Source organism: Rhinolophus ferrumequinum, chromosome 17, assembly GCF_004115265.2.
Source record: "Rhinolophus ferrumequinum isolate MPI-CBG mRhiFer1 chromosome 17, mRhiFer1_v1.p, whole genome shotgun sequence".
NCBI lineage: Eukaryota > Metazoa > Chordata > Mammalia > Chiroptera > Rhinolophidae > Rhinolophus > Rhinolophus ferrumequinum.
The window spans coordinates 9,936,107-9,963,879 of NC_046300.1; the positions used below are offsets into that span (position 1 = coordinate 9,936,107).

Consider the following 27,773-nt stretch of genomic DNA (forward strand, 5'->3'; position numbering starts at 1 on the left):
GGCACACCAAACAAGACCAGAAAATAGACTTTAATTTCACATGTACAAATGCTGCCTTCAATTCGTAACACTTCAGAAAAATAAATACAAACTTCAGCTTAAAAGGGAAAGGGAGACCCAAGCCCCACCATCGGGGTGATGTGTGTGTCACCCCAGGAACCCGACTTTCTGCCTCTTGGGCCCCAGGCTCTCTTCCTTGTGCAGGACGGTCTGCAGGGAGCTATGCAGCACCTTGCCCACTCGCTTGCCAGTCTGCGGACGGAGAAGGGGTGGGACAGGGCACATGTGAGGCATCCTCTGGCCAGAACAAGCTCCCCTTTCTGCCAGCTGGCCATTCTAATACTGTACACAGTCCATCTGCTCCACAATTAGACAAATCAATACCAAAAAACCACACAGATCCCAACAACATAACAGCTACATTCTGGAAAAACCTCCATGCTAAAAAGAAGAAAGAAAACACATGCAGACCCCCGGCAGCGAGCAGCAAAGACTGCCCCAGCTATTGGCTCACGCTTAGCATTCCTGTGGCCGTTACAACAGCAGCAAAACTGTCAACCATATCTGGATTTGGTTGTAACCAAGTGCCACAGACTGTACGAAGGCACAGGGAGACCACAGACCACCCAGAGACTGCCTGAGGGAGGAACAGATGGTGCTGTGGGCTCGTCTCAACAAGCAATTTCTAATTCACCTGCCAGCAAATCTCCACGCAGAATTGCTCAGACGGGACTCAAGTCAATACCTGGATCGGGTCTTTGGTGTTCCTGCCATGCAGAGATGCTAAAGGCATGAATGTTGGAATCAAGACATGTCAAGAGGTCTGAAAACCAGATTTCCTAATTAGCCTCTACACAGCACATAGGAAAACAACCCTAACATAAAAATCTTTCTTTGTGAAACTGTTATCTGTCGCTGGGCTCATGAATCATTTTAAGAATACGATGAACCAACTGCACGTCTGCACCTCATCAAGTCTTCCCTGTTTCCATAGCAGGTTGAATTCAATTGTGCCACTGGTTCTATTCTCAACACAGTCAGGGAGAAAGATACCCAGGCCGAGACCCCCACCCCATCCTCCCAGCTATAGGTTCTGCTCCCCAGAACTGTGGGCCTTCACCCTGGGCCCCTGTGACATGGGATGAGACTCCCAGTGTGACTGAGAACTTGTATGAAAAGAAGAGGTCAGTCTGAAGGCTGGGAAGTGGTCAGTCCTGTGAAACGCAAAATCAGGGTTAAGGTCCAAGGTGACTTTGGAAAGATTTTTGTCATAACATTAGAAAAAGAAAAAAAGTCAAAGTCGCTCAAATCGAGGTACTGATTCTTCATATAAATGAAGGCGGGGAGACAGAAGAGGAGATGAGGTAGACAGGACTTGACAGGTCTGCACCTGGACGTGCAGGAAAAAGGCAGCAGGGGCTGGGGATGGCAGCCAGCACAGCCCCGAGGTTCTAGCTTCACCTTGAGAGGTGTGTCTGGATTGCTGTGCCCTGTATGAGACAACTGGCGAGACGAGGCCACAGGCTATGTCCCCCGAGCAGGGTCTGCAGACCTCATTGCCCAAGCCCCAGGGGAGGATGAAGCTCCACCCACTGGACAGACCTCTGCTTCTCTCATCCATCCACACAGCCAGAGCCGACCGGATTTATAAGGACAACCCAGTGCAGCGGCTGCGAGTGGGGACTCTGAAGGCACACAGCCTGGGCCTGCATCCCAGTGTCAGCATCCAGGAGCTGAGACCTGGAGGCAAGCTACTTATCTTCTACCTGCCTCAATTTCCTCGTCTGTAAATAAGGATAATGACAACAGCTACGTAACAGGACAGTTGAGGATTAAGTGACATGGTACATCTAAAGCACTACAAACACGTCTGACACACGGTAAGCACACAATAAATGTTAGCTATGATGTTTACTGTTTTTATAGTAGTTTAGTCCTGGGATTCTCATCAAATTCTCCTGGGTGGGGGGTGGTTCCCTCTAAAACCAGATTTGAGAGCCACTTGTATAGACAGGCCTTTGGTAGAACTTATAAAGGATTTTATGTGCTTTTGCTTAAAAAGGTTAACCAGTTTACCAACCAACCCAAAGAACAGCTGTTGCCAAGCATAGCTGGAGACCCCGGAGCCCAGGGCTTAAGGGAGTCCACGAGCGAGACTGACCTTGACGGAGAACTTAGGCTGTCAGACACTGTGAGCCCTGCTTCCCCGCTAACCCTCACCCCTCACCACACGCTCAACGCCAGGGACGACGACTGTATGAGCCCCGTCTGGAAGACGAGGGAACTGTGGCCCAGAGCCAGGATTTGCAGCCGGGGCCGTATGTCTTCCGAGCCCATGCTTAGACCCTCGACACTACATACACTGCCTAATTTTGCTTTCAAGTAAGATGATAAAAGGAGAAAACAGACATCAGGTGCTCAGAGTCTCCAGTGAAAAGTCAGTTTCTAGGAATGAAGGAAGAAGAATGAAGGGAACCTTGCTTGTTGTGAAGCAGTGACCTGGGCATGTGTTGTGATGTAGTGATTCCCTGAGACAAAAACACCTGGGTCCGGCTCACTCGGTTCCTGGCAATTTAGTCAGTCAGTCAGTCTGCAAGTCCTCAGAGACTTCTGGAAAGTCACGGTGGACAGGGGGAAAGGAAGGTCTAGGAAGACACAGCTGAGCAGGACGTGGCCGCTGCCTCAGAGGGACTTCTGGGCCCGTGAGGAAGACAGACATGTCATCTAATCAGTGCAGAGCAGCAGGAAAGAGCCCAGATGGTGCTTGGTGCTGCCAGACGGGGTGAGGAGACCCCGAGGGGAGCAAGCTACCCCTCAGGCAGTCAGGGGGATTCCCCACCATTCCTACTCATCTCCACTTAAACACTTCTAGACCCACAGCGAATGGCAGACTGTCATCCTTCAGCCCCCGGCTCCACCTTTGCTCACTTCCTCCAGGGACAGGAAGCAGTCAGCCAGGAATTCAATTCCCTAATCAAAACACAAAAGCTCAGGACTTGGGAATTACAAGTGACTCTACATAATCAGTCTAATACTCCATTTAGAAACATAGAAACTTGGGATCAGAGAGGGAGAAGACAAACAACTGTTTCTGGCAGGTTCCTTACCTCCCAATCAGAAGCCCCCCGCCCCCAGCCCCCCTTGGCTAAGACAGCAGACCTCCGGCTCACACCAGCTGTTCTCCAAGCTTCACGTCTGAGGTCAAGGGTGCAAACGAGAATTCCACGGTGCGAGCCAGGGGGCAGGGAGCCGCAGGCACTCCCAGCCAGGCCCTGCACCTGCCTCAGAACGGAGCCTTACCTCCATCATCTCGAAGATGCTCTCTGGCTCCAGGCTGCCCTTCCCCACTTTCCTCATGCACGTCACGACTCCCTTGCTGGTCACGGACACCAGCAAGCTGGCCAAGGAGCAAGCCTCCTCCTGCAGAGTGGCGTCCACCACATGCCGGTAGCCAATCTGCAGTGAGGGCAGCAGAGCACACAGGTGGGCAACGCACACCCCAGACCCCTCCTGACAGCCTCCTGGAGGGAACACCTGTGCCAGCAAAGAACCCGCACTGCCCACTCAGGACCAAGATGTTACATTCTGCTCACGTGGAAAGTACTGGAAGCAATGTTCAGCCATTCTATTGCAGGGCACCATGTGAGCCGTGTAACAGACGCATGAAACGAAACTATGGGGTGGGGGGCTTAGAAGTATAATTCAGACACCATCCAAGTCCGAGGCCACCGAGGGTTTCCAACAGAGGGGCACAGGCAGAAATTCACATGACGCCACGTGGATGTTTCACTAATGACAAAGATGACATCAAGAGGGTCCATGCTAAGGGACATGCCCAACAATCAGTCCAGTGCAGGTGGCTCTGGCCAGTGCCAACGCTGCACCATAGCCCAGGTTTATGAAGTGATTTTCATGGAATTAAACCTGACCCGTTCAGTCTTCTCTTTATGTAATGAATCCTGTGTGGAATCAGTGACAATCTCACCCCACACGGGGCTCTTTGCACAGCGTGGGCAACGCCGGTTACACATTCGCGTCAGCAGGCAGACGTCAGGCTCCACAGGCCTGGAGCGAATGTGAGAACCACACGCGACCTATTACACACCCAGGAGCCGCTGCAATCCCCTTGTTTCATATATGAGGATACTGGGGTTTACACCTTTCAACCAGCCTATCACTACACAACCAGCCTAGACCCCATAGAGCTGAGGCAGTTACAGGAAATATGCCTGCAGGGTGTTTCGGTGAGATGCCCAGTATGTAGAAGGAGCTAACAAACTCTGGCTATTATGACTATGAACCCACTCGTGTGCTCCCAGGACTCCACCATATCTTTCAATTAAGAACAAAAGAAAGAGGCAGTTAATGACTGCTCAGAAAGAAAAAGCTAGGACCAAAAACGGAGGAACCTGCCGGATACCCTCAAACTACGGTGGTCCGATTTAGCAAATAAAAACACAGGATGCCCAGTTAAATTAAAAAACAAAACAAAACAAAACAAAAAAACGAACAAGAAAAGAAAGAGCTGCTCACAGCAGCAGTGGTTTCTAATATAATCAAACTATTGGTTTCTAATATAATCAAACTACTTCTATACGGTTTGTGAAACTATAACTTTTCAACCTATGAAGTATCCTGAACGAGTTGGGGTTGAAGGAGACCCACGGGGAAGACAAACACCATCAGATACAAGCTTATACCTTGCATAGGGTGACGATGCAGGGGACATTCTCCACACTGAGCCGGATGCAGTCATAAGGGTCGTCAGAGAGTTCGATGTCCTTCGACCCCTCTTCATCCACCAGGACACGAACTCTTGGTATCCTGGAAGCAGGAGCACAATTATAATTCCCACTTTTTCTTGAGATTGAGAACGGGAGTCGTAATCCCTGTGTCTCACAATATGAAGTCGTGCTATGCCTGTACTGTCTATCATTCCTGTCAAAAGTACACAGGCGACCCTGCAGTGCAGCGAGGAAAGGAAGTCTTTTAAACAATGATGCTTGGTCAATCTGACATGCAAAATGAACCTGGATCCCTACCTCACACCATGAATAAAAATCCGTACCAAACAGACTGCAGGTGTAAAGGTTAGAGATAAAACAATAAAGCTCTTAGAAGAAAAACTGAGAACATCTTCATGAGATTAGACAAAGATTTCATGAACAGGACACAAAGTGCTGACAATAAAGGGAAAAAAATGATAGATTCAGTTATACTGTAATTGAAACATACAGAAATATGCATGCGCATGCACGCGCACGCGCACACACACACACACTTATTAATGCTTATTAAGATTATGTACTTTGTCAGAAGACTTCATTTAGACACTAAAAGATAATCCTGAGTGGAGAAAATATTTGCAAATGTGCTTGTGCATGTGTGTGTGTATAAACTGACATATTACACAAAGAATTCCTACGAAACATAAGAGAAAGACAGACAACCCAATAGAAAAATAGGCAAAAGACCAGAACAGGGACTTCATAAAAGAGGCTACTCATGTGACCAGTAAACCACAGAAAGGTACTCAACTTAAATATTCACCAGGGAAAAGCAAATTAAAACTACAATGTGAAAGCAAGACACACTCACCGGAAAGGCTAATGTTAAAAAGACGAGGGTTGGCAAATATGGGAGCAGCCCAGAACTCTGACACAGCACTGGTCGCAGTATCACTTCACAAAAGCACTTTGGAGAACGCTTCGCAGTGGTATTTACTAAACTAAACACAGCCATACCCTGTGACCCAGCACGCTCACCCCATCCCACAGAGACGGTAAATGTGCGCCCAAAGGCACGTACGAAAACGACGTCCGTCACTACTTGGGGTCGTCCTGTTGGAGACGACCCAGAAGATGCGCATGAGCAGTGGATGGATAAACAAAGGCGTAATCCCACTAGGGAACAGCACACAGCAAAAAGCAAACTGTGACTCAAGGTCACCAGGCGCTGTCTCAACCTAATGTTCAGCAAAGGAGGCGGACACAAAAGAGAAGACACTGTGATTGCATTTGTAACGGGACCAAACCCACCTGTTTTAGGACAGTGGTTATCCTCAGTGGGTGTACTGACGGCATGGGGTACAGGTGGGAGGGCTTTGGGGCACTGGTAATATTGTTTCTGAAGCTGGGTGCTAGAAAGCAGTCAGTTCATTCCAGCCTGGGGTGGAGGAGCCGGGGAGGCGGAGGTGGTGTGTAACAGAAGCAGTGGTAGTGCTTTTCCCTGTGCCTCTAACAAAAGCGTCCGATGATAGAGCCCTGCTGGCCATCCCTACAAAAGCCAACATCCAGAGCGGATGAGTTTCAGCCAAAGAATGTCCACAGGGACCAAGGAGTCCTGCTAGGGTCCACCCTGGCTGAAGTCCCCAGGGTGGAAGTACTAAGTAATATCCGATTTGGACAAATCAAGTTTGAATTTTGGTATGTTAAAACATAAGCGCACGTGCACACACACACACACCCCTTCCCAACCCTTTGGCCACAATATGGTTCGGAAGAAGCGCTAGGGAATATCTGCTAGAGAATGCCCTCTATCCTTCTAAAGGGGCCTGACTTACAAAAGGTCTCTCCACTCTCCAGGGGTCCCAGGGCCTTGCACAGTCAGCATTCCTCGCTGCCTGTTCCTATTCCGGGGAGACTGTGGCTGCGCCCGTGACAGGGGTCCCCCCACGACCGGAACAGCTGAGTTTCCCCAGCCTGCTGCAGAGCGGGCCCAACACATCTCCACAGCTCAACAGCCTCATCCGCTGCCACTCTCTTTTTGCCCCGGTGCCCATGGAAACCAGCTGGCAGACAGGCCTGAGGTACAACAGATGGCAACTTTCTCTCTTCTCCAATGGTGCCCAAGCCCAGTCTGATGCTGCTGGCATCTGCTGCTCAAGCCCCCACAGTGGGCACGAGTGCCAGGCCCACCCCTTGACTGTCTGAGCCACGAGCGTAGTGGCACAGCCAGGGATGGGGACTCCACAGTTTTCATTATCAGCAAATATTCCATCTTGTCATTTCTGACCTAAATTTATTTAGTTTTGTTTTTGTTTTAAATTACAGAGGTAATCTAAATTCACCCTAGGGAAACTCTAAAATACAGATAAATATTAAATTGCTCATAATATAAGCATTGGAAAAATAATCACAACGACCATCATATGATATATATTACTTCCAGACATAGTAAATATAAGAATTACCAAAAGTAAAATACAACAAAGCAACCAACACCAGGATGAAAGGACTGTATTCAGTGGCTGGTTTTCCACAGGAACAAACCTCTAGTATACGGCTGTGTAGGTGCCAGTCCCCTACGTTGGGACACCAGGTCTTTTCCAATCTGTCACCACTACAAAGCTGTGATGCACTTGTCTTGAATCGCTCTGCTCACTTACCCAGGGAACCCCCAGGCTACATCCGAGAAGCATCCACCCCTCATTTCCTAATGCCCCAGGGCCTCCAGTACTGTCATGTAAGCTCTCTTGTGGAACAAACACCCCACCCACATATTTATTTTCAATGCTGCAAACTTTCCTCAGAGGAGCTGGTGCACAGAGCGGGAGAAAATCTATAGCATCAAACAGAGAAAATGTCAAGTCTAACACCGTTTAGGGCCGTGTCCCTTGCTACACAGCCTGTCTGGAAAGCTGAACCAGAGGCCTAAGCATTTCCTGCTCTTGACATAAAGCAGAGGACAGGTTGCTACCGTACTTTCAGAACATTCACTGTCACCATTCCTCAAGGACTATGTGAGCACCTACTATGTGTCAGGCACTGTCCATGGTGCTGGGGGTACAGCAGAGTGCAAAAGAGGTAAACCCCTGCCTCCATGGAGCTTTATCCAATAACAGGATTTGGACCTGTTGTTGACCTGTAGTTGGTTTCTACTCTTTTTGCTACTCTGTAGTATTTTAATGTTTTTCTACATGATACCTGTTTACTTATGAAAATAACAATACAGGGGCTGGCCTGGTGGCTCAGGTGGTTGGAGCACTGTGCTCCTAACGCTGAGGTCGTGGGTTCGATTCCCACATGGGCCAGTGAACTGCGCCCTCTACAGCTAAGATTGTGAACAACGGCTCTCCCTGGAGCAGGGCTGCCATGAGCAGCGGGAGGTGAGTGTGAGCTGGAGGTCAGTGTGAGCCGCACATGTGCTGCCATGAGCGGCCGGCAGCTGGCCAGAGCAGCCAACCGATGAACGGCGACCGACTGCCTCAGCAAGGGGAGCACAAGGCTCATAACACCAGCATGGGCCAGGGAGCTGTGTCCTACACACCTAGACTGAGAAACAATGGCTTGAAGCAGGTGGGGGGAGGGGAGGAGGGAAGGGGGGGAGGGGAGGAGGGAAGGGGGGGGAAGAATACAAAAATAAATACAGAAACACATGTATATATTTAGTTTTAACTTGGGAAATCTCTGTTTTCTGGAGCTTACCATTAAATACCACTATGTTTAATGGTAAATTCCCGTTGTCTTCGCCTACGAGCTTCAGGAGAAATTTCCTCACTGTTCCATCACACGCGCCTGCTCAGGCTCTCCACAGGCCCCGGGACTGCTCCACGGACACCTACCTTGTATTGAAGACAGCAGCCTTCACAGCAATGGAGATGGCATCAAACAAATTTCCACCACATTCCAGCAGCTAAGGGAGACGGAGTGAGGAGGAAAGAAAAAGCAAGCGTCATGTCTTACGTAAGTATTATCCCAGTTAAACGACACTGGTTCCTAAGAAATGCTGACCGAGTGTTTATAAATAAAGATAAGAACGCGTGGCTGCTCTCCTGGCTCAGTGACACGGCGGGTTCACGGCCTTGTCATGGTTGTGCTTTCATGGGCCACCCGTGCGAGGTCACCCTTGGCCCTGGCTGAGGTACCACCACTCAGGCCTCAGCTTGCAGTGACTCTCCTCTAACAGGCGCTGCAGCCAGCCAGGCCTGCACTGAAGGCGGACGCGGTCACCTTTAGTTTGCCCCTGGTAGCTCCCAGTTGCTCTGCAAGCATTACTCTCATCTCTGCCAGCATATGCCCGGCCTCCAAACAGGTACAAACAGGTGGCCACTGATGCTGCAGCTGCTACGATGGTCACGTTTATCAGTGTAGTTCCCTACCGCACGTCGTTACCATGCTCTACATTAAGTGTACTAACTACAAAGGGCTCTCACAAGTTTTTGCCCAAGAGCAGAAGTGCTGCCTGCACGTATGTGAGCTCATTCAGCAGGGAAGGGTAGAGCATTATTAAGTGGAAGATGACACATCTTCTGTCCTGATTTTAGAGAAGCCTTGGCCTGAGTTTATGGAGTAATGCCAACTGGGCTCTACCAAGGAAGAAAGGAGAGGAAGTCCCATGCAGAAAGAAAAGTCGTGTGTTCCTGTGTTTTTGCTCAGAGTCTGTCTCCTCTTCATCTGAGGGCTGGACCCTGTCGGGCTGGCTCATTCCTGTATCCTCAGTGTCCAGCACAAGCTCTGCCATGAAGGAGGAACTTGGCGATTACTTACGGAAGGCCCTAGGCATGGGCCTTCCAACCTCAGCTACGAGTCACAATTATACCTGGCCCGTCTCATTCACGCCCAGTGTAAAGCTAACTCCCACTTTTATTTTTGCTTTCCAACCAAACCTCACGTGCAGACACCATCTTTCCTACAGCCCTGAATAATGACTGATTAAAATATGATCCCCCAGCCTGTATGACCACCTGGCTTTATGACTGCAGCTCATTCGTCCCGCAGCTGGACTAGCTTTCCCTAATCTGGTGCAGATTTGTCTGCTGCACAGCAAAGGGCTCCAGCGAGACTCCTGAGTCAGACTGCCTGCATTTCAGTCATCTTCGCCACTTAGCAGAGGGACAGTGAGTGGCACTAAACTTCTGGGCCTCACGGAGGGGAAAACCACAGTTGTTACAAAGGGTGAATGAGACTTTGTGAGGCTCCTAGAAGTGTGCCTAGCACATCGAAGGCACTAGTAGGGGTTCTAAATAAAGACTGAGTTGCTCTTTCATTTTCCAGCTGTCCTCACAGACTGAGGGTGCCGGCTGCAAACGCCCCAGCCTCATCGTTGCGAGCAGAGGTTCCTAATGCTGGCTGTGCTTCAGAAGCACTGGGGAGCTTCCTAAAAATGTAGGGCGAGGCCCTGGAGTGTGCATTTCACTCCAGTCCCTAAGCGGGACTGGTGATCAGCCAGAGCTGAAGACCACTGTTTTATACTCTGCTATATCTGCTCTATGCAAAGAAAGTGCTACATAAATGCTGGTATCTGTCCTAGCAGTCGCGGGGCCTCCACGCTGGAGAGGGCCCTGGAGAGCACTTCCTTGACAGGTGAGGATACAGGCACCTGTAGCACCGCGCCTGACGCCCATCCCAGTGCTCATTCTACTGCCCTGCACTGTGTGCCGTTAAGGCCAGACACCAACTCTGATGTTTAACATTCTAGCTTATTTGCTGAGGGAGCTGCCGTCCTCCACAGGGGGCAAAGGCTGAGCCCACTGTGGGCCTCAGGCTGCCTGGCCAGGCCCTCACGGGCACCCCACGACAGGGAGCCCAGGTCGGGCAGCGTGGGTCTGACACTCTCCTCCGCCATTTGCTGTCCTCTGAGCGTTAGTTTTCCCCTCAGTAAAGCAGTCCGACTTCTCCCCAGGGCGGCCAGGAGGTTTGAATGAGACCACGTCATTAGCATCCTTGGCACGTAACAGGTGCTCACAGACTCTACCTTTCTCTCCTGCTGCCAAGCAGGCCCAGCCGAGCAAGAACCTTTCTGCTCCACATAGCGGTAGAGCCAAGGAGCAGAGGGAAGAGGGGTGGGATGTGGAGGCTCAAAGCAGGCCACCTAGGCTGGCAGGATAAGCCCAGGTGAGCTGGGGGGAGAGCGGGAGATGCAGGACGTCCAGGGTGACAGAGAGCCTGGGCTGGGGTCCCAGAGAAGGTTGCAGGTGCCACCCTCTTGGGGGAGAAAGTCCCTCCTTGTAACAAAGCTGGGGCAAGAGCAGAAGGCAGAGACAGGTTTGCTCACAAACACACCTCCCTGTCAGATGCACAAATCCTAGAATGCTTCTCTTAGGGGAACAGCACAGCTTATTTTGTTAGCCTTCTGGGGACGAGGGGTATTTTGCACAAAGTATAATACTGTGATTCATAATAAGAAATGTGTATTTGGTCGTGGCCCCCGTTCTGGTACCAAGCTCCTAAAACCCCTGGAATTTCCTCGTGAGAAGAGGGATAACTGTGTCTTCTGCTATGTTAACGAGGTGACTTCTGGACCCCACCTAAGGACAGGGACCAATTGCCGAGAGCCAATCACGTGACTAGAGGGTTGGAACTTTCCGCCCACTGCCTGATCTCGGGAGGGGAGAGGGGCTGGAGGTGAAATCAACAGCCAATGGCCAGTGACTTAATCCATCGTGCTCTGTACTGAAGCCTCCAGAAAGGCCCCAAAGGACAGGCTTCGGAGAGCTTCCGGGCTGGGGAACACGTGGAGGTGCGGGTAGGGGGCCTGCTCTGTGCGTGGAAGCTCCACGCCCCTTCCCACCACCTCACCCTGCACATTCTCCCACCTGGCTGTTCCTGAGTTACATCCTTGTATACAAACCGGTGATCTAGCAAGTAAAACGTTTCTGAGTTCTGTGAGCCGCTCTAGCAAATCAATCGAACTCTAGGAGGAGGTCATGGAACCTCTGACCTGTCGCCAGTCGGTCAGAAGCACAGGTAACAGCCTGGGGTGGGGGACAGTCTTGTAACTGAACCCTGCACCTGTGGGATCTGATGCTACCTCCCTGGAGACAGTGTCAGAACGGAGCTGAATTCTCTGACACCTGCTGCTGTCCGAGAACTGTTTGTTGGTGTGGGGGACCCCCACCCCCAAGCTGGAATTGGGTCCAGGAGCCCTTTAATAAGGCAACCCCCCAAACCTACTCCTAGGAAGTACAGCCCACCAAGAAGAAAGCATGTCTCCTCAGAAAAATCCCGCTCCTCCTGCGTCTCCCCTCACTGTTCTCAGACGCCCGGGCTCAGAGCCTCGGGCACCATGTACAGCCGCTGCCAGGTGCTGAGGCGACATCCATAGCCCTTGTTGTGCGGGGTGGCCTGCAGGGTCTCTGGTCCCGCTCTCCACATAAGAAGGCAGGACATGGTGAGGCCAAAAAGGAACACCCACGGAGCCATAGGTAGGGGAGTCACACCACTATAGTCTCACTGACAGCTGGGTTGGAGACACAGGAAACAGGAGCCACACGATCTGCAACCCTCACTCCGCTGCTTGCTGGCTCAGCCCCCATCTTCTTGCTAGCCCCCATTTTCTGCTAGCCTAGCCACGGCAGTTATATTAGGGGCCACTGGCTCACTGGTTACAGCCGACGGCCAACTAGCCACAGCTGATGGCCATGCAATCACAGTTGATGGCCATTTACTACCTGAGCCAGCACCGTTCTATGTGAGGCCGAGAGCCTGGAAACTGCTTTTTGGGGCTCTGTCCCCACATTCCACCCCTACAGGCTCTCGCCTCACAATCTACACGACAAACGTGTTCCGCGAGGGGCCCTGTGCGAGGAGCCTGGAGGTGAATGCTATTTCCTGGACACAGCCAAGCTCTCTGGTCACAGCCAGGGTTTCTCAGGGCACCACCAGTTCTTCTGGGCACAGCCAGACTTCCTGGACTTCTTAGGGTACCACCAGTCTCCCCGGACACAGCCAGGGTTCTCAGGGCACTGCCACTCTCTCTGGGCCTTTCAGAGTACTATGCTGGAACAACAGCGACTCACAGTCAAGGTGTTTACATATTCTCGATGGCGGCCGGTCAAGACACAAAAGCAAACATCTGCCAGTTCCACTACATGGTGGTATGTTCCCAAACAGTCAAGTGGTCCATTAAATTAGGGATGGAAGGCAATTCCCCATAGTCCATAGTCATTCGCCAGGGCTGTCCTGGGGGTGAGGGACGACCTTGACCTCACCTTCATCTCCCATGGAGGACTCAGCAAGTGTTTCCTCCTGGGACTACAAGCCCTGCATCCGGGCTGCCTCAGCAAGCACTTCCCAGCCCACAGGGCCAGAATGACCTTTGCTTTCTCCGGCCTCTGCTGGTTGGGGAACCGTCCACGTCTTCCCACCCCTCCATGGGGGTCCAGCTCTCCGGGAACTGCTCCTCCTGGTCTTCCTGGGACTCAGTGTTCACACGCACAAACTGCTCTACTGCCCTTCGGAGAGCTTTGGCCGGCACTGTACCCTGCTCACTGCGCCATTTGTCGTGCGGGGTGGCCTGCAGGGTCTCTGGTCCCGCTCCCCACATAAGAACACAGGACACGGTGAGGCCAAAAAGGAACACCCACGGAGCAATAGACAGGGGAGTCACACCACTATATTCTCGCTGGGGCTGGGTTGGAGACACAGGAAGCAGGAGCCACAAGATCCGCAACCTGCCCGTCCACTTCTCTGCAATCCGCAACCCCATTCCGCCGTGCTAACTGCAGTCTGCGCTTGCTAGCTTAGCCACCATCTTCTTGCTAGCCCCCATTTTTCTCCTAGCATAGCCACAGCAGTTATATTAGTGGCCACTGGCTCACTGGTTACAGCTGACGGCCAACTAGCCACAGCTGATGGCCATTTGATCACAGTCGATGGCCATTTACTACCTGAGCCAGCACCTTTCTATGTGAGGCCGAGAGCCTGGAAACTGCTTTTTGGGGCTCTGTCCCCACACTCCACCCCTACAGGCTCTCGCCTCACAATCTACGCGACAAGCGTCTTCCGCGAGGGGCCCTGTGCGAGGAGCCTGGAGGTGAATGCTACTTCCTGGACACAGCCAGGCTTTCTGGGCACAGCCAGGGTTTCTCAGGGCACCACCAGTTCTTCTGGGCACAGCCAGACTTCCTGGGCTTCTTAGGGTACCACCAGTCTCCCCGGGCACAGTCAGGGCCTCTCAGGGCACTGCCACTCTCTCTGGGCACAGCCAGACTTCCTGGGCTCAGCCAGGGTTCTCAGGGCACTGCCACTCTCTCTGGGCCTTTCAGAGTGCTATGCTGGAACAACAGCGGCTCACAGTCAAGGTGCTTACATATTCTCGATGGCGGCCGGTCAAGACACAAAAGCAAACATCCGCCAGTTCCACTACATGGTGGTATGTTCCCAAACAGTCAAGTGGTCCATTAAATTAGGGATGGAAGGCAATTCCCCATAGTCCATAGTCATTCGCCAGGGCTGTCCTGGGGGTGAGGGATGACCTTGACCTCACCCTCAGCTCCCACGGAGGACTCAGCAAGTGTTTCCTCCTGGGACTACAAATCCTGCATCTGGGCTGCCTCAGCAAGCACTTGCCAGCCCACAGGGCCGCAACGACCTTCGCTTTCTCCAGCCTCTGCTGGTTGGGGAACCGTCCACATCTTCCCACCCCTCCACGCGGGTCCAGCTCTCCGGCAGCTGCTCCTCCTGGTCTTCCTGGGACTGAGTGTTCACACGCACAAACTGCTGCACCGCCCTTCGGAGAGCTTTGGCCGGCACCATATCCTGCTCACAGCGCCATTTGTCATGCAGGGCGGCGTGCGGGGTCTCTGCTCCCGCTCCCCACATAAGAACGCAGGACATGGTGAGGCCAAAATGGAACACCCACGGAGCAACAGATAGGGGAGTCACACCACTATAGTCTCGCTGGGGCTGGGTTGGAGACACAGGAAACAGGAGCCACACAATTCGCAACCTGCCGTCCACTTCTCTGCAATCCGCAACCCACACTCCGTCTTGCTAACTGCAATCTGCCCTTGCTAGCTCAGCCACCATCTCCTTGCTAGCCCCCATTTTTCTGCTAGCGTAGCCACAGCAGTTATATTAGTGGCCAATGGCTCACTGGTTACAGCTGACGGCCAACTAGCCACAGCTGATGGCTATCCAATCACAGTTGATGGCCATTTACTACCCGAGTGAGCACCCTTCAACGTGAGGCCGAGAGCCTGGAAACTGCTGTCTGGGGCTCTGTCCTCACAGCCCCTTTCCTTCCCACGCCCAAAGCCACAGACCACATCCTGGTCCTCGACACAACTCCCGGGACCCATCATAAGGCAGCCTTGTGACCAATCTCCCCACCAAAGGTCACCTGTAAAATGGCAGTGTGACAGAATCCTCACAGTTAACCCACTTGGCGAACACCAAAGCCACTAAAGAACTATGAAGCATGAAGAGTAAAGTTTCCATGAACTTAAATTCCTACTCTCATAAAATTACCCAAGTGGGGAAAAAGACATACCGGAAATAAGTGGATAACCTGACTGTAGTAGATTTCAAGTAAATGTGTCTGTTAAGCTGAGACTTCCTGGGCTAGTTCCTTGACCTCTCTGTGCCTTAGTTGCCTTACTTATTCCTGGGGAAAATAACAGTGTCCACTTGCAAAACGTTTGTAAGGGTTAAATGAACATGCACGTAAAGAACTCATCGGCATGCCACACAGACGAATGTGCCCATTTGTCCAGCTTCTGCCCAAACTCTGTCTGGCGCCACCGAGACAGCATCTCCTCCCTGACAAACTCAGGATAATTTTAGGTGCTTCCATGATGTGACTGGCGCTGTACTGCAGGGTGGTATTATATACATGCTACTATACACATGCTGTATTTAATAAAAGAACGATCACAGGAGACCAATCTTTTCCCAACTAATCTCACTCTGGAAGTTGAAAGTATCCACCTGAGGAGGGAAAAGGCACTGGGAGGAACGCAGGCCAGGTGGTCTCAGCGAAGGCAGTGGCGGCCGGTACAGCCGTGTGACACTCACCAGCACGTCCACATAGAGAGTCCAGCAGTGCTCCCCAGGGCTGATGCAGAGGGCCTGCAGGTCCACGCTGCTCTTGTTGCTGAATATCCGCGACAGGGTGTTAGCGATCTCTGTGCCAAGGTCATCGCCTCCTCGACCTTCAAATTCAGGGGTCGCATTGGCTGAACTACACAGAAGGGCGACAGAAAAGCTGGTGAGTCTTCTCAAATGCAAAGAGCAAAGGAGCAAGGCGTTATTCCAGTTGCCCTATGGGAGGCTGGAAGAGCCGGCGCTCTGAGGAAAGTCACTGCAATGAGGAGAGCACGGCATTGGCCACTGTGCCAGCCTCCAGACACAGACTCCTGGATTTGTCAGTGTGTGTGACAGGAGTCCCTCCTGACTCGTGACAGAAGCCATCTTTATCCACAGAACAGAGAGCAACGGTACAGGGAACTGGGGCCAGCAATAATTCACTCTCTTACCTGGAGAGGATAAGAAACTCTCCTCTCTGGAGGGCCCAGGCAGCCGGGAAGCCCAGAGAACCACAGAGTCTGGCTTACGAAGGGGTTACATTACATACACCATCCCTAGTTTTTACAGCTTTCGAATACAGGATGATATTCTCAGAAGAAAAGCTACAATGTGAAGCACAATGACCTTGCTGGAATGATCTAGAAGGCATGCATGATAGTACGCCACAGCTATGTCATTAACGCTACATTATCATTGTACTGAAAACAGGAAAATGACAGGAGAGACAAACTGCTGGCCGATGAAACATCAGGTTCTCCCTTTCACTTTATTTGCTATTGCTTTTCCATTTTGGCCTCTTGAATCTTATGCCCAATTACCTCAAAAAAGAATAAAGAGGCATCAACATTTGCCACTCTTAAGTGCTACTCAAGTGTTTAACAGGAAATTTTTGAGGGTTTTGGCTTAACAAAAACAAACCCTTAACACGTCTGTGAGATATGTAATCATTTTACTATAATGAAAAAGGCCCAGAAAGGTAAGAAACCAATTACTTCAGTAGGGTCTCTACAAAACCACATATTGAAGCTTTCTGTTCCCCGGCCCATCTGCCCATCCACTCACCACCTGGGTGGTACTCAGCCCCACGCTGGGCATTAGAGACCTGGAGACCGTGCAAGGCGGGTGCAGACCCACCGTCAGCACAGCAGGAGTGGGGGGTTAGGGAGGATCTCAGTCAGTGTTGAGGGTTACCGGAGACCTCAGACTTCAGGGTGAGCAGAAGCTGGTGAGAGCCACAGGCAGGCGGGGGGCGGGGAGGCCACGCAAAGCAAAATCTGTGTGAAGGCTCAAGGCTGTGCCCACCCTAATTGTGAAATGCTAAAAGAAATCTCACCTAATGTATTTAAATGTCCCTTTTTTCTAGTCCAATCTAATGAATCCTAAAACAATCAGAGTGTATTGTTACATGATAACTTTGTTTCTCTAATCATATAGTCTTCCCTTACCACCACAAGCCCCCAGAACCCCAATTTAAAATCCCCAGGAGAAACCTCATTACCGCCATAGCAACCTAACTGGTCCCTCCCTGCCTCTGCCAGTCTCAGGCATGGGGCCATGAAAAAAAGTTCATTTCTGGTGAAATAAACAAGTCACCAGAGACCAAGCTTATTTTGCACAGCCAGCAAAACACAACCTGTTCCTAATTTAAACACTAAGCAATCAATATTAAATTCCATATTTTAAGTGTTTAAAAACACATCTATATAGATCTCTATGTAAATAAATCCAGTCAGAGATGCTTATGCTTAAAACGTTTACCTTTTCTAATCACAGAGGGTCCCGTCCTCCGGGGTGTGACTGATTACCGGGGATGATGCATTAACGCTTCCACAGCCCTAAGGGACGGTTTACAGAACTTCCCGGTCCAACTGGCTACATTAATCTACCTACAAAACCACAACCCATCGATTTTTTTGACCCTGGGCTAATTTAAAGTGGAAAAATTTTCCCATTTGAAAAGATTTTTTATTCTTTTTTAACCATGTCATTCTTTCGGCACAGCTGGTAGCCAGGCAGAGAAGAAGGCTGAAGCAGATGAGACCCTAGAAAGCTCTCAGGTCTGGATGGTGCCCTGGCCACAGAGTAACTCTGGGGAGGAGGGTGGAAAGAAGGAAGTAGTTCAGAGTAGGGGTTAGGGCGCAGTGCTTTGTAATATGAGAAAAGCCAGAGCCCCTGCATTCTGCCAAAGGATGAAGGGCTGAAGAAGAAAAATGAGGGTTCTACCTCATTACTAGGGGTGCTCATGGCACAAGGACCCTTTCTGATAGTGTTGGGTAGAAATGTAGACTTGGAAAGGGCCTTAGAAGCCATTTCCAGAGGACAAAAAACCAAATACCCGCAGGGGCCAGCCAGGGAACTACAGGTGTCTCAACAAAAGGCCACATGTAATTAACAGGGAGAGGTGGCAACTGTGGAAAACTTCCCGGCCTTTTCTAAAGGCATTTTAATTCACCTTTTTAAAAAACCTCCATTAATGAAAGAAAAACCTCCCGGGTGGGAGGTGGCCTTCAGAGACCAGAGATGGTCCAAGTCTCTCATTTTACAAGGAGAGAAACTTGAACAACTTTTTGGAATGTGTACCATGTGCCAGACCACTCTGAGCACTTTACACGTGTTAACTCATTTAACTCTCACCTCCCTGCAAGGGAGGCAGTATTGCTGGCCCCACCTCAGGGACGACGGGACTGAGTCACAGTAAGATTCTAACCCAGGCAGCCTGGCCCTCTCTGCGAGGCTTTGCTGGACTCTCCCTGAATGTGTACTTTGGCACACCTGGAGCCTCACTTCAGTCAGGTTAGCTTTCCTTGGGCCTGTCCTAGGCCTCTAAGTGATGAATGGCTGCTCTGGTCTTGAGCCTTTTACCAGATCACAAATGTGAGAGTCAAGAAATGCAGACCACGGGAGTCCTACAAAAAAGCTTCTCTAGTAGGTATAAAGGTGAGAGAGAACACAGGTTGGTAATCCTAGCCCCTGCTCATAGGCTTCACATTAGATTCTGTCAGTAGGTGAGTATATACTTGGTTTTCCAGCATAAAACCAAGTGCTTTTTTGGTTTTACAGTTAACACAAACCAATTCAGATCCTTCACAACGTATGACCTCGCCCCTCTTCCAGGGCTGTTGGGAAATCACTTACTGAGCTGGATACACTAATAAAAATCCTGGGAACGCTGCCCCTCCCAGTCCTCCACCCCTCTTGACTCACCACCTCCACCTCCCTCCTTCTGCTTGGCACATCTCTGGCTGGTGTAACTGGGGTATGCGGAGATCAAGGCCATGTCTACCTACAACAGGACTTCAGACACTGGGCCCATTGTTGTTTCCCTCACAATCAATCTAGGCTGCAAATCCATGGAGTCTTCCAGCCAGGTGAGGCCAGGCCGTGGCAGGAAGAGTGACGGTAGTGGGTGCCCGGCTCGGGGCCGCCCCCTCCAGCAGTCATCCAGCTCCCGATTCCTCTGCACATGTGCTCGTGTCTGAGCCTGCAGAAGCGTCCCCATAAATGGGCATGGGGGCAGTAGCACATTTTGAACATTCTGTCATCTCAGCCCTTGTTTGAAGTTTCTGGGTTATCTCATCATCTCTGGAGGCTTTCAGAATACAGCTAGCCTCAAATGGCTTCTGCAGGTGGCCTCTCTGCTTTGCCCACACCCCCGCCCTTCAGCCAAGAACAGTGTGCCCTTCAAACAGCACTAAGCAGGTAGGAACAGAGATCAAGTGGCTCCACTACCCACCAATTCAGGGCTCAAAGCTTATGGGCCCGTATTAGTGAAAAACACAGGTGATCTCACTGAAAAGTAGTTAAGGTCCCGAAGGAAGCGACAAGCGTTGGGCCTACTGAAATGCCGATGAACGAAACGCGCTCCCCACTAGCCCAGTTAAAAAGCGAAGCTAAACCCCAGTTCCTACGCCCATCAACATGGCGCTCAGAGAGCCGAGAGGCGATTTGATGGGCCGCCACCTAGTGGTAACCCAGAGAGACACCCCAGCTCATTCAATTCTTCACCTTGCTCTGGGCGTTAGAAAGCATCTTGCCTCACGTTTCAAAGTTCTTATTTAAAACGGCCTATTCTCAGGCAACGACTCACAAACCAAAGACATGAGACAGAAGCCAGAAGGCCCGCGTTTGCTCCCAGTTTAGTGAAAGTGCTGCCCGGCATCTCTGGAGCAGAGCTCAGGAACCCCAAGTCTTTACTCCCCCACGGGTTTGGGGGGAATGGGCGCACCAGGGCACCCTTCCCACAGGGCATCAGTCCCATGACAGGGAAAATGGTGGGGCAGAGGCAGTGTCTACTACCTCAGGCTCCATGCGTTGTTCCAAGTGGACAGCCCGAAGTAGAAGGAGTTAGCAGAAAAGCAGTTTGTTTTCCGAGCCCTCTCTACCTCTGGGAATTTAAATAATTAAAACCTGGAAGTGGCTGATAAACAGTTAAGTCCAGCTGGGCTCAGCCTGGCAGGAGGGAACCCCCGCCTCCAATTACTTTCCTCCCGCGGGGTCAGAACTCTGTTTCAGCCTGCGGATGGCATGGCGAGTGCTGAGCACTGGGCAGAGGCCCGATACCAGGGCCTGGGAGGGGCGGGGGCAGCAGCCTTACCGCTGGGCACGCCCACAGGTGCCCAGGAGCCGTTCCCATTCGCTGCACTGGAACAGAGGGGTTTGTCTGTCTGCGATTAGAGCTGCTCCTTGCAGGCTCAAATGAGGTTCCGGGAGAGGCGGCAGCCAGAGGTGCGTGTAATCTGTCCCTTCTCCATAGGAAAACGGGGTTTTGTTAATCTCTCAGGGTACTTCTACCTCTGGGTGGATGACACACTAACTGGGCTACTTAAAGATGCTACAGTTTGCCACCTTGAGACTACTCATTTTGAGAAAGAGACTCAGGAGAACCACCTGGGAACTGGAGCATCGAGGTCCGTTAGGGTTCTCCTGAGCCTTACAATGGGGGGAAGAGAGCAGCAGGCAGGCACTCTCGGCCAGGAGAGAGAGGCTTACTCCTGGGAGCCGGGTCTTAGGAAGCAGCAGCTAGCTCAAAGGCTCCTCTCACCCCAGAGCCACCCTCCCTTTAAAGGGGGACTAGACAGGGATGAGAGCAGCAAGCAAACCTGGAGTCATGTTCAGTCACAAAGCGACTGACATGTGTCCGCTGTACCGAGCACTGAGTGCAAACACCCTCTCTCTGGTGTGCCCGGTGACTGTGTTTCGTCTGTCTAAAGAGAAGAGGTAGAAGATAACAAAGAGGAAGAAAAGGAAACCAAACTACAGTTCGTCACACGTGGGGTCTGCTCCTCAGTGACTGTTTATGGCACTGAATTAGGCAGATCAAGGCCAGGAGAGGCCTTCTTCTTCCTCCAAGAGAAAAGGAGTAGGAAAGCTAGAAGCCTGGACAAGGTCACGACCACGCACAGTAACTAAAGAATGGGCCAACTCCACTGCACAGCTCAGACGGGTGAGAGCAGCTGAGCAGAACCAGGAGACGAGACTGCTCTGGGGGGCAGGGCAGGGCGGGGGCAGGAATGGGCTAGAAGTAAAACTGGCCAGAAGGATGCACGCAGATACGTTCTGGGACCTCGAAGCACAATAACCCTCCAAAGCTGGCCTCCAGAGGCTGCATGAAATCAAAAGAGCAGAAACTCGGTCGGATGACCTAGCTACGTGACCTAGGGTCACTCACCCTCTCTGAACTCATCTGTCTCACAAACAGTTCGGAAAGGAAGACTGGAAGACTGTAACTTGCTACACAAACGTGGGTTAGCATCTGTGCAGAAAAGGAACCAGCAGCCCCTCGGCGGCTATCTGCACAAGGGCCTGCTTACAGGTTGGCTCTCAGCTGGCTTCTGGAACCTGGCTCTCAGACTCTTCCCCGTCAACAGTAAACTGTGTCCACTGTGCCTAGAGCGTCTCTGCAGAAAAACGGTTTACGCTCAACACGTGCTTTCCTTCTAAGTCTGGAATTTTGGTGTGTGTTAAGCAGAGGGTGCTCACATGACCAGCCCCCAAAATATCCTGGGTGCTACGTCTCTAATGACTTTTCTTGGGCAGAATCATTGCACACATGTTGCTGCATATTTGTTGCTGGAATACAGCTTAGCTATGAGTAGAACCATATGCTAAGTCATGTGAGTCCACCCAGCAAATCTCTGAATGTGGGGTGGTCTTGGGGACCCCCAATACAGTATCAATATTACATCCCTGCACCTAGCATGAGCCCATAGAGAGCCTTACCCACCTCAAGAAGGCCTGCTTCCCCGCCTGGCTAGAAGTGGAATTACAGACAGGAGAGGAGACTGGGCCAGCAGTCCAACAAAAAGCTCCAACCCCTAGAAGAGGGAAGTGACAAAAGGGCGAGAAATAACATTTACCGAAAGCCCTGGGAGCCAATCACGGTGCCAGGTGCTCTCTGTAGCATCATTATTTCATTTCCTCATCATGACAACAGTATTATTAGTCCCATCTTTTACATAAAGAAACGTAGGCCCAGAGAGACCACCTAGCCCGAGGTCAGCCCCACAGCTGGCCGGAGCAGCAGGCCAGCACGGAGGCTGGCGGGTTGGCTGCAGACACTGCTGAGTCTTAGCTTTTCCCAGCACCCACAGCGCCTGCCTAGCAGCCGCTCCCTCAGCCTGTCCGGCTGCTTGGCTGGCTCTAGCCCTTGCTCTGCCAAGCAAGTCATGAGAAGTTTACTGCAAAGACAGAGCAGAAAGGGAAACAGGGCATTTTAGATGACCCTTATCTTCCATGTTTGCTATTTGTCAAAGCACCGTGACACCCGTCATCTCCTCGGACTCTCATGAACATCATGTGCTGGGCGGCCTGCAGACACCCTGCTTTTCCAGCCAGGGAAAATGAGGCCCGGCGACAAGGATGGAACTTGACCCAGCACCTCCTTCCACATATCCCAGTGCCCCGCACAGGAGCAACTCAGCAAATACCTGCTCGCTGGATGAATGACAATTAAATACAAAATAACAGTGGGCTTAGCCAGAAACCAGAGGTTCATTCTCTGAATCTAATAAATCATTTCAATCTTCAGCTTTTAAATCATTTTTCTTTAAAAACATCTGCATAGTACTGACCAGTCAACAAAGAACTCCAAGTAACCTTCATTTGGTTTCTCCAGCTTCGGCGTCCCCATCTCGGCTTTCACTCCCACCAAGATGTCCGTGTGACCCTGCAGACACGTGCAAAATGGGTCCTCACTCAGGGCGGGCAGCCAGGCACCCGACCACCTCCCTCCTCTCCCGGACACACCCCCCTGGGAGACTTTCTGAAGAGCAGCGCTGGGACATGGAAAGTGGCCCTTGAAGGAGATGAGGGGTCCTTCAGATCTAGACAGACCGTCTCCCAAGAGTTTGGCTTGGGTTTTAGATTTCCCTCGGAACAATCTGTGCTCCGAAAGCCTGGAAGGGCCCGTGGTGGGTTCCCTAGGGCCTACCCATTCCTCCCAGGGGCACGGGCTGTGGCCACGGCACTCACCAGCTTGACCCTGGCCGACCCACTGGTGTTGGACACCACGTCGGTTTCCACTTCCACACACCGGTAGTCCTCACAGCCACGGCCATCCACCCGAAGGTCTTCCTAAGGGCGACAACACAATCCTAAGGCTGTGATCCCCAGGCAACAACGGACTCCTAAGCCGATCGCTCCTTGTCCTTCCTCTGGAGACACATACAGCACAACATCTCTTTTGCTCTTAGCGAATCATCCCCACTTCTGGATGTTACAATATTACTATTTTACATATGAGAAAATGGAGACTCAGAGAAGTTAAGCAACTTGTCCAAGGTCCCACAGCTAGTGAGAGCAAAGCTAGGTGTGCGGCCCACGTCTGTCCTGGGATGCGAAGTCCATACTACATGCCCCTAGACAGAACAGGCATACAAAGCAAACAAAATCTCAACAAGAGACACAATAAGCTGCCCCTTTCCAAATCTGCAACTCCAAAATTGCACCAAGAAATATGTGTTGTCAGAGCCACAGGGCACAACTATCTCAGCTGTACCCCTCCTGACCCCCAAACTCAAAAGATGTACTCTGCGAACAGCTAAAAACAACTAGCTCATATCTTTTAAAACACACATTCTCTCTAGAACAGGGTCAACAAACCCAGGCCTGCAGGGCCACCTGTTTTTGTAAAACGTCTTATTGGAACACAGCCATGTCTTCATTTAAGTAACTAATGGCTGCTTTCACGCAACGACAGAATGGAGTAGTGACAGAGACCGTATGACCTGCAAGCCCCAAAACTTCCCTATCTAGCCTTTTACAGGACAAGTTTGCTGACCCCTGATGCCGAAGATGGGTTTCCGAGTGGTCTAGGTACTGCTTGTCCCTTATCCCTGCTTACTTCTTCAATTATTTACTTGTATCAGTATAACTTATAGGTATCTCTTTTATGCTGTGGTTATAACCCAATACTGACTGCCATTATTTATCTTGTTGCTCAAAGTGTTCCGGATTTGGCCCCTGGGAGCTCCTCTGGGTGGGTTCCTGCATTTTCAATGTACCTCCCATCTTTTTTCAGCACTCTTTACTCTCCGACAACAAAAGATGTTCCAGCCTCTTATATTTCCCCTGCCTCAGCCCTGCGATCAGCCCTTTCTCCAAGGAACCCTGGTTACTTTTATTGGAGAAAAACCAGACTCTGGTGCTAAGTAGGTTCACTGCTGCTGGGGTATCACTGCTTCTAGAGTTTCTTGGCAGATCAAGTTAGAAAATACATGTACATATACTAACCCACACAGACACACACCTGTGTTTATATCTGTACCTGGCCACGTAGCTATTAAAAAGCCACGTGTTCATACTGATATTTGGTTGCAATCTTCCTCTTTGTCTTACTTGTAACTTCTTTCTCAGACAGGGAGAAACATGGCTCCCATTATCTACAATGTATTTACGGATGTGTTAAATCTTAGTATAAACATGGTTTCAGATTGCTAACCCACACCCATGGGAGAAACAAACTTACCAATAGAGCACAGTGTTTGTGGAGCTCTTTTCGTCCTTAGCCATGTTATCCAAGTGATCCACACAAAACACTGTTTTCCAGTTGTCTGTCCCCATCCTCAGGGTGGCTCTGTTACTCACTTGTCCGGTTACTTTTAATTACCTCGTTACTTTTAATTACTTATTTACTTTTTGGATGTGTGGACTTTCACCACGGCTCTAAGAGTCAAAACTTTCAGAAAAGGTGTGCTCAGAGGAATGTCACTCTCCCCCTTATCCCTATTTTCATGTCCCCTCTTCTTCCTCCCCCTTTCCCACCCACACCAGGTAGGTAACCTGGTTCCTCTTTTTCCTTTGCACAAATGAGCAGATACACGAATATTTTTTATATCCCCTTCTTACATAAAGGGCAGCCTACTACAGATATTCTTTTACTCTTTGCTTCTTTTTGGCCCCTTTGGCCTAGAAGTCGTAGCTACTCCCTGTGGTCACTAGACGTTGGGCTCTTCCACATTTCTTCTTGGTTCCCTGAAATGCACCCATGTGGTTATGAAAGTCCCCTGAGTTATCTGAATTGGGTTCCATCTTCTGCCAGAACATAAAATGATTCATCCTCCTGTCCACTAATTGCGCTCTCTCTCTCTCTCTCTCAAGTGGCCTCATCCCTCAGTGGCCATGTTTGGGCCTAACCATTCTGTCCATAGACGAGTCTGGAACTGAACTAGAAGGGCTGCTTTCTTATACAAGGAAACTGTAACCCCAAGAGCTGAGAGATAACCACAGTCTCTCTACCACATGGCCCAAGAAACAGAAAGCCAACTGAAGAGTGAGGAGAATAAAACAAAGGCATAAAAAGCAGCAGAGATGGGCAAGCGAAAGCCTGAAGATCCAACTGCCCATGAATTCCTGGAGAAACACTTATAGCCTTCTCATACGTACTTTTTTTTGGCTTGAGCCAGTTTGTTGGTTAACATAACTAGCAACTGAATCCTCAACACACATGGTGAGGTTAATTTCAACTGCTTCTAACCACCACCAAAATAAGATAAAATATCCCTGAAATAGTAATGGAATCAAAGGCTGAGGGAAAGGGAGCCAGAAGCTAAAACCAAACAGGACCAAAGGTGAAAAGTAAAACACAAAATGATTAGGTCTACAGGGGCAGGAACAGGATTCCAGCTAGACTTACGGCACTCTGCTGGCACTCGGTGACCAACTTAACCACAGTGTAGGTGATTTTAGAACTGAGTCAGTGGAGATCCCATGGCAGGCTCACTCACCTGCATTCTGACCTTGATTCAAATGGTGTAAATTCTGTTTTGCTCCTCCACAAACACGGCAAATTTGTGGCCAATATTAACAATCCTTACGAAGAGTTTTATTTCGTCAGTTAGTCTACATGGTTCTGTGATACACAGAACTGAACATTTACTAATAGTTGTGGCCCTAATGTGTCCATGGTCCTGGTGACTGGTGAGAGAGAGGTTTGATTTAAAAAATGAAAACCCTGTCCAACTCATCGCCCCTTTAAGGCCTACGTTACTGTTTAATGTTACTGAGTACCTACTAAGTGCTGGACACCGGCTAGGCCTTAAGGGTATCATACAGACAGGTCAATAATGACCTTCCAAGATCCATGATGAGGGAGTGGCTGAGCCTCTAAGATCCCTAGGATCAGGCTTCTGGTTACCTCTGTAACCTGATCTTCCACCATTACCCTCAGCACGAGTGGAGTCACCATCCTTTCCTTCTGGAAGGCTCAAGCCTACTTAACTCTTGATCAAGCAATTTCCTTAGCCTCCCCTGACCTGCCAGACGAGGCAGGTTTCTTGTTTTTCGTTTTTTCCCTTCACAGCCCTCAGTATAATTTTATATATAAACACACAAATAAACAGAAGTCATTTCTGTCTGTTCATTCTAGCATGAGAGCTATAGAAGGGCAGGCTACTTCCTACCCCTCGAGTCTAGCTCCGTTGAATGAGTTAAATACTGAGTCCTGAGGATACACAGAGGAAGCACTTGACGTGGATTTAGGAGAGTAATCCCACCTCCGTGGGGAAGGCTCCAGCGCAGTAGTCTCCACTGTGCTTGAGCGCGTTTGGCGTCCACGGACTACAGCACCCCGTTGATACACACACCTTATATGCCACTGCTTTTCCTCATCTTAGGAGTAATAAAGGAATCGAAGACTGATGTAAAAGGAACGCCAGACGAGATGAAAGTAACCATAATAAACCAAAAGTGAAAAGTAAAACACAAAATGCTCAGGTCAATCCAGGCAAGAACAGGATTCTGCCTAGGCTCTGGGGAGACTTTTGGGAGACGTTTCTAACCTGGGCAGGTTACAGACAAGAAGGACGCCCTTGGCTTTCCTCGGTAGCTAATTACCAGGCTCGGGTTCCGTGGTGGTCCAAACCAGGGATTGAAGGCTGAGCACAGAAGAGCTCAGTGTAGTTACAGCTGCCTCTAGGGACCTTAGTTCTCCAGAGACAAAATGGCCAACAGCAAAAATTATGCTGCTGCCTGTGGAGCCACTTTTTAAACACCCTTCCTTTATTTGTAAGGCGATTTATATTCCCAAAGCGCTTCCACCTCGGGTGCCTTCTCTCTCGCTGTGACTCCCAACCACGAGGCGAGGAAAGGCGGCCAGAAGCCACCGCGACAGTGAAGCGGCTCGCGAAGGCTGAAGGGAGGGCCCTGGGGCCGCGCTCCTTCGCTACGAAAAGGCCTCCGGGACCGGGCGCACCGCTTCCTACCCGGGTTCGGAACCGGAGACCCGGGAGGCTGCGAGCACGCACCCAGCCCTGCACGGACGCTCGCCGCCCGCTCCTAAATCGCCCACGCTGCCGGCCGCAGAGCGGTTTAATCCCAAGGTAAACGCAGACCCGCCGCGGCGCGGCCGCTCCTCCCGGGTGAACGAGGGCCGCCCGCGACCCGCGGGGCCAGGAACACCCGGCGGCCCACGCCGGCGCCGTGCTGGAGCTACCTGGATGCCGTGCACGATGTACACCTTCTCCGCCTCGCTCAGCGTCACGGACGCCATGCTGCCGAGCCGGCCCTGACGTCATCAGCCCGCGTCGC

At 50.8% G+C, this 27,773-nt stretch overlaps 1 protein-coding gene and 1 non-coding gene across 4 annotated transcripts; one reads left to right on the top strand and one right to left on the bottom strand.

Annotated features, from left to right (window-relative positions):
• On the bottom strand, positions 1-27,763 carry EXOSC7 (exosome component 7). Of its 3 annotated transcripts, none has more exons than XM_033132180.1 (9): positions 27,679-27,763; positions 23,220-23,321; positions 22,820-22,914; positions 15,738-15,903; positions 8,564-8,634; positions 4,701-4,824; positions 3,301-3,456; positions 746-783; positions 1-252 (listed from the first exon to the last, which is right to left on the bottom strand). In XM_033132180.1, the coding sequence occupies exons 1-9, from the start codon at positions 27,733-27,735 to the stop codon at positions 99-101; spliced, it is 963 nt and encodes a 320-aa protein (XP_032988071.1). In that variant the 5' UTR covers positions 27,736-27,763; the 3' UTR covers positions 1-98. The 3 variants fall into 3 exon arrangements, with proteins under 3 accessions (XP_032988071.1, XP_032988072.1, XP_032988073.1); XM_033132182.1 differs by having other exon boundaries at positions 136-252; positions 695-783; XM_033132181.1 differs by lacking the exon at positions 746-783 and having other exon boundaries at positions 16-252.
• TRNAR-CCU (transfer RNA arginine (anticodon CCU)) lies at positions 7,959-8,032 on the top strand. Its single transcript has one exon. It is a non-coding gene; the product is annotated as a tRNA-Arg (tRNA).
• Positions 27,764-27,773: the final 10 nt, after the last annotated feature.

Coding starts and splice junctions, on each gene's coding strand:
- EXOSC7 (XM_033132180.1), bottom strand. CDS start 27,735: ATGGCGTCCGTGACGCTGAGCGAGGCGGAGAAGGTGTACATCGTGCAC. Junction 23,322..27,678: donor ACATCGTGCACGGCATCCAG/GTAGCTCCAGCA, acceptor TGTCGCCCTTAG/GAAGACCTTCGGGTGGATGG. Junction 4,825..8,563: donor GCTGCTGTCTTCAATACAAG/GTAGGTGTCCGT, acceptor TCCTGCTTCCAG/GATACCAAGAGTTCGTGTCC.